The 12,056-nt window shown below is 36.7% G+C and overlaps 1 protein-coding gene across 1 annotated transcript; it reads right to left on the bottom strand.

Annotated features, from left to right (window-relative positions):
* Positions 1-4,023: 4,023 nt before the first annotated feature.
* On the bottom strand, positions 4,024-9,778 carry LOC110269203 (uncharacterized). Its single transcript, XM_088486403.1, has 20 exons — positions 9,480-9,778; positions 8,480-8,755; positions 7,864-8,366; positions 7,568-7,791; positions 7,383-7,460; positions 7,230-7,295; positions 7,083-7,151; positions 6,933-7,007; positions 6,806-6,859; positions 6,563-6,649; positions 6,267-6,332; positions 6,089-6,184; positions 5,900-5,965; positions 5,338-5,821; positions 5,164-5,250; positions 4,921-5,049; positions 4,695-4,829; positions 4,447-4,559; positions 4,283-4,376; positions 4,024-4,197 (listed from the first exon to the last, which is right to left on the bottom strand). The coding sequence occupies exons 1-20, from the start codon at positions 9,664-9,666 to the stop codon at positions 4,024-4,026; spliced, it is 3,063 nt and encodes a 1,020-aa protein (XP_088342529.1). The 5' UTR covers positions 9,667-9,778.
* Between the last annotated feature and the right edge of the window lie 2,278 nt (positions 9,779-12,056).

The raw sequence follows: 12,056 nt of genomic DNA, 5'->3' as shown, positions 1-12,056 counted from the left end.
GCTTAATTCGTGTTCTTTCTTCATAGCAAGAGCTACAAATTATTAAAATAAATAAAACAATTAATTCTTATTGTGGCAAAGTATTATTTTAGTAGGACACCGGAAAAAAAAAGTATTGTTTACTAGAGTTTTTTATTTCAGTTAACATTTAGGTCTAGTTTAAGTAACGGAAAAGCTCTGCATACAAGCCCTAATGGCTTGTATGCCTTACAAGTTCATTAAACAATAAGATCAAAATACGCGCTGCTTCAGGTACGTTGATTACACGCGCTATATAACATCGCGCGTATATCTAACTACCAGATTTAAAATATTTCTTTCCCTTTTCGTTTTCGTTATTTTGAGATTTCGTTCTTCTTCTTCTCCCGCGTTTACCCTCCTTCTTCCCCATTGTTCTTTTATTCTCCTTTTCTCACTAGCATCTTCTTCGTTTAGGTTACCTTTGTCTCTCTCTGCAACTCGAGCTTCGTTTTCTATTTTTGATTTGTTGTTTTTCGAAATCAAAGTTTGATCTCGTTTTGAAGATAATGGATCATTCAACCTCAGATTGTCATCTGAATGCAGGCGAAGTGGATTATGAGTCAGAATCTAACGAAGTCCCTGAGGTTTGATTTACATAGGATTAGTATGAAATTTCTTTCAGTAATTTGTATAGCATTGTGTAGTTGAAAAATTGCTGAACATTGGCTGTGAAAGTAACACGTTTACCTGAATCTGTCGATTCAATGTATTAGTTGTGATTAATTACCTGGAATTTGTAGCAGACGCTCGGGTGTAGATCAATTCTTGTTTGGGTGTATTTTAGCTAGAAGTGTGGGTGTATCTACACTTTACTGGTTTTTTGTTATTTTAATTTACTTGTTGTTGTTCAGCTGTATTATAACAGACATGATTAGGTGTGTTTTTAGAACTGTATTATATCTGCATGCTGTGTATTTACAGTTTATGGCTTTAAAAGTCATTCTGTAGTTGAGTTGTTGCGGTTAGGGTGTATCGTATTAGACATGATTGGGTGTATTTGAATCATATCTATGGGTGTATTTACAGTTCTGACACGGTGTATTTTGCAGCCTCTCTCAGTTGTTGATGACGAGCTTGTTCCAAAGGTCGGAATGACCTTTACCACCCTTGAAGATGCTGGAAAATTTTACAGGAACTACGCCAAGGCTGCAGGTTTCTCTACAAGAGTTCGGTGCACAAATAGGAAGGGAAACGAGATTAAGAACCAACTGATTACATGTAGCAGAGAGGGAAAATGGAAATCTAAAATATCTCCGACCGAGAAGACCAATCCGACAGCCGGTCTAAACTGTCCTGCAAGAATTTATATACACACATTGAAGGATGTCGGTGCTTGGATCATTTCAAAGGTTGTGCTGGATCATTCACACCCCTGCTGTCCAAGCAAAGCAGAGATGCTCAAACAGCACAGGGAACTAAGCATGTCCATTCGTCGTACGATAGAGAATAACGAGGAGGCCGGTATCAGACCAAGCAAAACCTACCAATCATTTGTTGCGGCTGCCGGGGGTCACCGCGAGTTAAATTTTATCGAAAAGGACGTGAGGAATTACATTACCAGGGAAGTGCGGAATGTTTCCGAACAAGAAGATGCAAAGGAATTCGGGAAATATTTCTTAAGAATGAAAGAGAAGAATCCGAATTTCTTTTTTGAGCTCCAACTTGAAGAGGATCAATCGATTAAGCTGGCTTTTTGGGCCGATGCAAGAAGCAGAGCCGCCTTTGAGTATTTCGGAGACGTCATTTCATTCGACACCACCTACAACACAAACAGGTAACAAATTGTCCCTGTTTATGATGCCAAATTAATTTATTTTTACGAATCCGCAGTAGAGGTGTATATTGGCTGTTTCATTGGGTGTATGCGAAGCATTTGTTAGGGTGTAGCTAATGATTTTGCATTCTGGACCATGGTAATTTGTTTCAGGTATAATTTGGTCTGTGGTTCTTTTGTCGGGGTGAATCACCACGGTCAATCAACACTTCTCGGATGCTCTTTGATGAAGAACGAAGAAATTGAATCATTCAAATGGTTATTTCAAAGCTGGCTTCGTTGCATGGGAGGAAACGCTCCGAAAGGGTTTCTCACCGATCAGTGCGCATCCATGAAAAGGGCTTTAGAGGCCTGTATGCCAACAACAGTTCACCGCCGGTACATTTGGCACATCATGAAGAAGATTCCAAGCAAATTAAACGGGTACAAGGGACATGCCGATATCGAACAAGAAATGAGCCAAGTTGTTTGGAACTCTCACAGCAAAGACTCATTCGATAGGAATTGGAACGATTTTCTGCTGAATTTTGGTCTTGGGGACAACAAGTGGCTTTCAGGTAATGTCTTTTTAAAATCTGCATCAGAGGTGTAAATTGCATGTTTTTTCGGGTGTATTTATAGACTGTCTTTGGGTGTATTATGCAGATCTGTACGAAGACCGTCACATATGGGTTCCTATCTATCTGGATCACCATTTCTGGGCAGGGATGAGAAGCACACAAAGGAGCGAGAGCATGCATTCATTTTTTAACAAGTATATCACCCGGAACAGCTCGCTTATTCAGTTCGTCAAACAATACGATAATTGCCTCGGAAGCAGGGAGCAAGCAGAGAGAGAATCAGATGCTGCAGATTTTCATACGGTCATACCGTGTGCAACCAAATCCTGCATTGAAGCTCAGTTTCAAGATGCGTACACTCACGCAAAGTTTAGGGAAGTCCAAGCGCAATTCAAAGGAAAGGCGAATTGCATCACCAGACTAAAGAATTCCGCTCTAGGCTATTCAGTATACGAAGTCGGAGAACAAGTTTCCAGCTCAATATTCAACAAGTTCGTGGTTACTTACAACTCGGTTGCAGCCGAGGTAAAATGCCATTGCTTATTATTCGAGTCGAGAGGGATACTGTGCCGTCACGCACTAAGCGTGTTAAGCTTCGAACAAGTAAGCCAAGTGTCACCGAGATACATACTGGAACGATGGAGCAAGAAGGTAAAGAGGCGACACACACACATCAAGAGCAGCCACGACGAGCCACTAATGGAGCCAAGAAGCAAGAGGTTCGACCAATTGGTTTTTCGTTCGCAAAATATATGCGAATTTGCCTCCGAATCGGAGGAGCTGACTGCAATTCTGCACCGCGCGTACGATAACGTCATGGCCGAGATGGAAGCATTAAAAGCCAAAAGGAAGGGGACATCTTCTTTATCCCACGAAGACGCCAACTTGGAATCCGTTAACGAGCTTCAAAGCCCGCCAAGGATTCGAACAAGAGGACGTCCAAAAAACAGGCTAGGTTCAAAGCTGGAGAAACAGATCGCAAATGCCACAAAGAAGAAGAAGACGAAAGTTTTAAGCGAGGTAAAAGTAATGTTCTTTAAATTTGTGGCGATTGAGTTTATTTTTCTCGTTAATAGTTTAGGTAATGTGTGTGTGTTATATTTCAGATAAACCTGTTTTATGCTGCATCAGCGGCGCATTCAAATTGCAGCGAATATCAAGGACACGTTATGAGTTATCAGTTCAGGGTACCAGCAGCAGGGGATAACTCGTTGGGTGTATAGTTTTACAGAATATGGGTGTAAAAGCACTGTTATTTTGGGTGTATTTTCGTTAATTCACAATTTAGATATAGACACATATATAGATATATATAAAACAAAAGCTGTAAAAATTCTCAGGTTATGGGTTTATATTTGATTTGATGTTTTTCTTCATATTTTAGTACATGTAATTCATACATTTTGAATACAGCGCAGACAGTTTGGGTGTATATTTAATACAACCTTGGGTGTATTATTAGACTTGCGTTGGGTGTAGCAGTTTATAATTTGTGTTTTTTTTTCCTTCATATTTTACCACCTGTAATACAGCTTTTGAATACATCACAGACAGTTTACCAGCACAGATAGTTTAACTATGGGAAAAAATATACATGGAATAGAAGTTGTAGATAAATGGCAAATATTTACATCATTTGTTCAATTTACAAACTACCAAGCAGTTGGATTACCCAGTTTCTATATCAGCAGAATTAATCTGACAAAACGGACTTAATAATATAGAGGATGGCTTCGACAGCCTTATAGCACTACTCTCTCTAATTGCCTGATCTCTCTGTGTATTCATCTCACTGAATAGTATCCGGGATGCGTACTCCACTCTATAGTGGTCCACCTCCTCCTACAATAAAAAAGTATATTCTGTTTAAACAGCAATATTAATTCAGTAAAGTAATACAGAGTTATATGGTTCTAAAGACAGTTACCTGTGGCCAATTATCCCATTGATACTTCCCCTTTTTGATGTTTTTCGGCTCAATTATCTCCATCCACTTCATAACGTACACAGCGCAGTCATAGCTGAAAACGAAGAAAATAAATTACAAATCTCATTTACAAAAGTTTAATGATCAGACTCACAAATTTATACCTTGTTTTTTGGCCTGATATTTTAACATATGGTGATTTAATTTCCTTCTCCCTCTCCCCTTTCTGAAGAGGTTTCCCGCCGGCATATGTTATCAATCTTGAAAATACGTATCCCTTAAATACGAAAACAAATCAGTAATACACCCGAATGAATGGACAAGATACATCCAACTGAATGGACAATATACACCCATCACAACTAACGAAATAGACCTATCTATTAAAGTAAAGAAGACAGAGGCAACTTACAGTGAATTTATTAATGGCCTTTCTCTCATCAGTGGGAGCTATTTTGTGTAGCGGGTCAAGTATTTGACATTTACGCTTTCTTGTATTTATCAGCCATAACCACCAATGCCCAGCGTAGCAGACAGGGGCAAAAATCTGAAGGATTGCCACACATGGAACAGTGTGTTATTTTATTTTGCAAATAAGTAAATAAGCGTACTAACAAATTTAGGAAACGAAAACTTACATATGGGTGCGAAGTCAATTTTTTTCTATCTATGAAGGGAATGAAACTCGGGTAGGCTTCCACCCTGAATTCTTTTTCCGTTTTTGGTGATACGAATTCCCCATTTGGGTGATCCGAAAGTGCCATGCACTGCAAGAATGGGAAACGAGAAATGAAATACTAAACTTACACCCAATGGAACGTGACAAATACACCCAAATCAATACAGAAAATACACCCGAAGTTCGTAGAAGTAAGACTTACCACAATATCGGGGGGGAGACAGTATATTTGTTCTTGAAATCTCTTTTCATTTTTGTTGTTGAGGATGAGGCAGATGGCAGATACAATCTAGAAATATATGCCGAAATCAATTTTACATTAATAAGCATTGTAATTGACTTTGGTGTAAAAACATGAATCTTATTCTAATATTACCTGAGATTCTATATCACTTTTTGCCTGGAGGGAAGCAAGGTGCATTCTCATCAAAATGTATTCTCCTTGGCCAATCAGAGTGCACATCTCCTCATACTCGTTAGTATTGCCATCTGCATCTTCCTTCAGTCTCGTCCCCCAGATGTAGCACTTTTGTTTCATATCATCCGTAATCTGATATAATCCCCGAGGAGTTTCAAACTTTGCAGAACTTTCTCCCCCAGTCTCCCTCTGAATTTGTGGACTTGTGTTTTTTTCCTTCGTCGCGCTGCTTGCTATTCTTTGGACCAAACTGTCCAATTGTTCTATCAAATTCGCAGCTTCTGGAGATTTTTCCCTTTCTGTCTCCTGCGTTGACGCCCCCTCCTGGCTTGAATCAGTCAATCCAAGGCTGAATGATGGCACCCCTGGATCTGTTTTCGGAACATAGGAAGCTGTCCGTGCCATCATCAACAGGGCAGCAGCGTCTTCTGCGTCTGGATGACTGCGTCATCATGTATAAGAATAAGAATAAGAATATACAGATGATAAGCAAAGATTGATTTTAGTCTGATGAACTTACACTTTAGTTGGAGCTGGGGGAACCGTGGGTGTGGTCTCTTGAAGTTGTTTGGGGGTTTCAGGAGTGCTGCACAGTTACAAAAAATTAATCACGGCGTAAAAGAAACTAATCAGGAACAATATACACCCAAACTGTTAGCTAATATACACCCAAACTCCAAACAAATATACACTCAATACTATTTCTTACGTTTCTGTAGTCCCTTCAATCTGTAGCATAGGGGTTGGTTCAAAATCTGTCTCAGTGGTTGTTTGGGATGCCGGCACAAAAACCTGAATTGGGACTCTAAACAAGAAGAAAAATGAAAGGTTAACAACGCCTTTGAAAATAATAAGGTTATAAGGGTGAATATTATTGTAAAACTCACATTGCAAGCGCTTCGGACGGTGTCTGTTCCCTCACAACCATCATATTCGAATCAGACGGACTCAACCTAAAATACACCCAAAGAAATTCAAGAAATACACCCGAACAATTCAAAAAGAAGACAGGCTTTGTTTTTTTGAGAACTTACATACTTGCAGTTTTTGCTTTTTTTTCCTGCCTTTTTTTTCTTGAATAAAATAATAAAGGGCTTTTTTTTCTAAAAAAAAATATATACAGAATTAGAAGTAGAAGGGTAATAGAAGAACAAAAGTAACGGTTATTTGAAAGAGAAATTACATGCTCTGTGACGGCTGGTTTACACTACTCTGTTCTGTGTTTCCTTGAGAGGAAGGAGCATCAGTTCCCAAGTTCACAGCCGGTATTCTAAGACAGATTTGATCCAAGCAACACAACAAAGTTAATATTCCAACTTATTAGACAACATACACCCAACTTGATCCACTCAATACACCCAAATGGTACCACAAGACACACCCAATTCATGATAACAAGATTTTATTAAATAATAAAGCTTCTTACGTTTCAGACGACACATAGCGACCTTCTGTCGATCGCAGGTCAGGTTGGTTCTCCCTGCGAAACAAGAAACAATTATTAGCATACAAAACACAACAAAATATGAAATAGACAGCCCATCAAGACATACCCCTCTGCAGCAGATTTATCAACGTTTTGCCCTAGCCATTCATCCAGTTCGTCACTTGATATTTCATATGTCTCACTACATTCATAAAAGAAGATGTTAACAAAAATAATTACGACGATAGACGGTAATATAGCTTACGAGGTACTGTACCCGTCAAAGTATTGGTCTTCTTTAGGAGGTGAATCCTCCACGAGAACTTTTTTCTTTTTTGGTTGTGTTCTGGGTGGAAAAAAAAGAGTACCAATCAGAAATAAAAAATTAATTTTATCACAGAATATTATGCAAAGAAGTGCTTACTTTTTTGGTGTTGTTTTTGTTTTTTTCTTCTCCTTCTCCTTCTCTGCAGGTGATGATTCTTCACTCCTATAAGTTAATAACAGACACTTCAGTTAATACACGAAATCTTTATAATGAAGCCAAAAGAAAGGAGTAATAATTTCAGGACATTACTCATCACTTTGTTCATATTCAGATTCTGAATCAGAATTTGGCTCCTCTTGCCTCTGCTTTCTTTTTCTGGAGTCGATTCTGGAAGGCAAACAGTGATTATTTAGAACATACTAAAAATACACCCAACGTGATCAACAAGATACACCCAACTCGAAAAAGAAATTACACCCAAGTATGGTACTTACTTTTTCCCCTTTTTGATGGGGTGTTTTCTTGCTGAATCCTCCGAGTCTTGTTGAGTCTCAGACTCAGAGGTAGAAGTGTCACTGTCAGTAGCTGTTTCTGTCTCCGAAGACGATGTTGGACTCGCCTTCCTTTTTTTTGTTTTTTTGATTTCTTGTTTTTTTTCTTTTTTTTCTTTTTCTTTCATTTTTTCTCTTGCTCTTGTCTCCGCCATCTTCACAATCCCCTGAAACATGAGATATTTTAGCTAGCAGCATTCAGGTAAATAAAATACAAGCAACATATTATGTTTACTTACCAAAATTTCTTCTTTTTCTGCAGTCATTCTTTCCACCAACTTCTCCTTAGTCCAGTTGGCAATCCAAGGCTTTGGTGGTCTTTCGGCCCTCTTCTTGCCTTTGTTTTCAGAAAGATGAAAGTATATTATCATGAGGGCAAAGAGGCAGCCATCAATTGCCTTCTTCTTCTTATCCTGGTAGTCTGTGATGCCTTTGATCAAGAAGGTCAAAACATGCGCCCCCCAGTTTCTCTCCGATATGCCGTCCATCTTAAAAAATGGGGCGAGGTGCACGGGCGATATTTTGTTTATCGTCGTTGGCAAAAGGAACGCCATCTGTATGTAGAGGATGAATATCCTCTTGAACATCAGGCATTCCTCTTCGCTGCCAACGCCGATTTCCATCATTTCATCGGTAAGACTTTTGAGGGTCTTACCCTGGAATCTTCTATAAATTATTTTGTCATCATCAGAAAGTTGCTTATAAAGTTGCTTATACTCAACTTTCTCAGGAAACAGATTTCCTACAAAAAAGAAAACAACAAAGTATCAAAATCGGTTCAAAAACACCCAAGCATCAACCTTAAATACACCCAAGCATGAACTTAATATACACCTATAATTTTGAGCTAGTTACCTGTTGCATTGATGCCAAGCGCATCACCTATTGTCTTTGGTGTTATTTGGAAAGAACCATATCCTGTCTTCAGTCTGTTCTCTCCAAGTTTGAAGTTGTTTGCCAGTTCCCTTAAGAGTTGGTGATCCACCCTTAGAGGTGGGACGTGCATCAACCCACCAAATCCGAGATCCCTGACAATTGCCTTCTTCTCCTCAGCCATGTTTCTGAACTTATCACTCAGGAGATGTGTGGCACACTTAAGGTCTTTCGTTTGGTTTCTTGCTGCCATTTTGTCTGAAACAAAAAATACACACAAATATACTCCCATTAGTAATAGTAAGATACACCCATATGTAAGAATCAGATACACCCATTGATAACAGTGAGATACACCCATTGAAATTATTCAGATACATTCATATATATCAGTCAGATATCAGTCAAACATGTTTCAATATCAAGCAACATTACAAGGTCTAATAACAGTAAGATACACCCATATGTAAGAATCCGATACACTCATTGTTAACAGGGAGATACACCCATTGATATTATTCATATAAATCCATATATATCAGTCAGTTATCACTCAAACATGCTTCAATATCAAATTAATTCAGATATCAGTAAGATACACGCATATATGAGTCAGATACACCCATTGATAAGAGTAAGATACACCCATATGTAAGAGTCAGATACACCCATTGATAACAGTGAGATAGATATTATTCAGATACATTCATATATATCAGTGAGATATCACTCAAACATGCATCAATATCAAGTCACATTACAAGTTCAAACAGTATTCAACCCCCAATCTACGGAATAAAGCCCCAAAAATCAACAACAGTAGCAAGAGAACTTAGAACAAGAATGTAGAACGACGTAGAACTTAGAAGAATGACGTAGAACTTAGAACAGTGTGACAAAGAAGCAAGAATAATAGCACAGTAAACCCTAGAAGAACGACGTAGAAGAAAACTAAAATATACAGTAATCTTGATGAACTTACGTTGAGTGTATTTGCTTCGTTTTCTCTTCAGATTCTTCACGGAGAGTTTGATGTTGTTTTGATGGAGGTTTCGAACAACGATTTGTATATTTTGAACTTTGATTTTTGCTCGAAAATGGGAGCGTTTCCTTGGTTTTGAAGCGTTTTGAGAAGTGGAAGAAGTGGAGGAAGTGGAAGAGTCTGCCATACGTAACCGTTTGTGTTGAGCGCGTGATTTTGACGCGCCATGTTATGCTTCCTTATGCGCGTGTCTTCGATTTGGGCTGGGCCAACTTGGATGCTTGGATACTTGTATGTGTAGCAGGCCCGTTTAAGTAAATAGTTTAATTAAGTTTTTTTTTTTGAAAAAATAGTTTAAATAATAAATATTTATATTAAAATAAAGTAACTTATAAATAAGTTATTTTGTAATTAATTTTTTAGTTTTAAAAGTGTTTATTTTAAAATAAGAGTGATAAAAAAAACTTTTTATTATAAAAGAAGTTATTTTTTTTAACTTTTTTATAAGTACTAAAATATTTTTTTAAAAAACTGTAATTTAGTTTTAAAAATTATACCAGACGTTATTAATATTATATATTTTTATAAATTAAAAAAAATAACTTATAAACCTATCTAAATGACCGTAAATAGTACTCTCTCTTGAATTCAATGAGTTTCATTAAATAATGAGAATCTAAATGATATATTAGACATTAAATATATAATATTGAAAACTATACGTTACGAAAAAGTGATGAAAAACTTCTTGCCTTATTAAAACATGGTAAAATTATCAGGAATAATCATTAACAAAAGCAAATTAATAAAAAAGACTAATTATATTATCATTATTAGAAATGGCCTATTTAAATAAATTTATAAAGAAGAATCAGCAAATTGTTTTAAAAGAACAATAATGTCATTAGTCAAATTTTATAAACAATTTGTTCGATATGTATGACATCATAATAAAATCATATATATTCTAATATATCTGTTGCGCGGGTATTATCTGTCCTGCTATTAGAGTTTTTTTCATTGTTATGCTAAGGTTGTAAAGTAATCTGTACTTTTGGATTTCGAAAATAGAGTGATAGAAATCAGCTATGACAGTATCTGCTGCCTCTCAGGAAGAAAACAGAAGTGCCACTACAAGAATTTGATAAATTAGCGACGAATTTTTGCGAGAAATATTTTTTGTCACTAATCCGTCATTAACTTGCAAGGAATTAGTGACGCACTAACGACAAAATTAATGAGCGATCACAAAATACATGAACTTAAGAAAAACGACTGATTAACGAGAGATTTGCGAGTAAGTTTGTTTCTCGCAGATTGACTTTTGTAGCTAAAAAAAGAGTAAGGAAAATTTCCTCGCTAATTTCTCACAAATTAATTAGCGAGTGATAATGTTCTAGCAAATCAGTCACTTAGGGGTTCAATCACATAAAAGTAAAGTAGTGAGGGATATTATTGTCACTATTCCATCGCAAGTGTTTGATATACAATTAGCGAGAAACAATTCACACTAGTTTGTCGCTAAATAAACTTTGTGTGAAAAGGCTAATTAGTGAGGAACAATGTCCCTAGCTAATCCATCACAAAGACTTGAAATGCATTCTACGATGGACAAATTCCTAGCTAATTTGTCGCCAAAATTTTTATTTTTAGCGAGCAATTCGTTTCTCGCTAATTTGTCGCATAATATTGTAAAATTCAAAATTAGGGTAGCGATAGAAAACAGTCATCGCTAACTCGTCACAACGGATATATCATTCAGCTAGGAAAGTGTTCCTTGCTAATTAGTCGCTAAAGTGGAAATACGGGTATTGAGCGCCTATGACCTAAGTAGCGAGAAATTTGCGACAGTTTAACAACTGACACACTTCGTTCGCTAATTTCAAGTCGTTGATTAGCGGGCGAAATACATTTGTCGCTAAGTTGTCGCAAGTTTAATTTAGCGAGTGACTTGACAACTGCAATCTTTTCACAAAGCAAAAACTATATCCCACCTATTTTGTAGCAAATTACTCGCTAACCTCGTTGGAAATTAGTCGCAAAATTATAACAAATCCAAAGCTAATCGAGAAAATTTTAGAAGTAACTAGTCGCAATTGAGTCACTCGTCAAAAGCTTATTTAGTGAGGAATTAGCGACCGTTTAATAACTGATAGACTTTTCTTGCTTATTTCATGTTGCTACTAATTTGTCAGAAAAATGTTAGTCATTATTCTGTCCTTATTTCATGTTGCTACTAATCACTAACCTCTATATAAATCCATAGAAAATTCATGAAAAGTTTGAAGCAAATTTGTAAGCACGCTAATGTAATTTGTCATAATTTTGTCACTAATCTAAAGTTATTTTAAAAGAGACAATAATTAAAGTCTCAAAGTCGTGACTAATAATTAGCTAGCTAATTTTTAATAACTAATAATTTACAATATTCTAGCAAGAACTCAATTCTCAAAAATTTTACAAACAACTCAAATCAAAAGCTTTTTCTTAAAAAATATTTTTTTTCCCTATTAGATCATAAATTTGTCGTTATTTTTAATAGAAAGTTTGCTGTTAATTTGAATTGAAGTTTAAAAT

Source organism: Arachis ipaensis, chromosome B5 (assembly GCF_059453495.1).
Source record: "Arachis ipaensis isolate K30076 ecotype BB chromosome B5, ASM5945349v1, whole genome shotgun sequence".
In the NCBI taxonomy this organism is placed as follows: domain Eukaryota; kingdom Viridiplantae; phylum Streptophyta; class Magnoliopsida; order Fabales; family Fabaceae; genus Arachis; species Arachis ipaensis.
The sequence above is the reverse complement of the archived record's forward strand: the minus strand, read 5'-3'. Positions and strand labels throughout refer to the sequence as shown.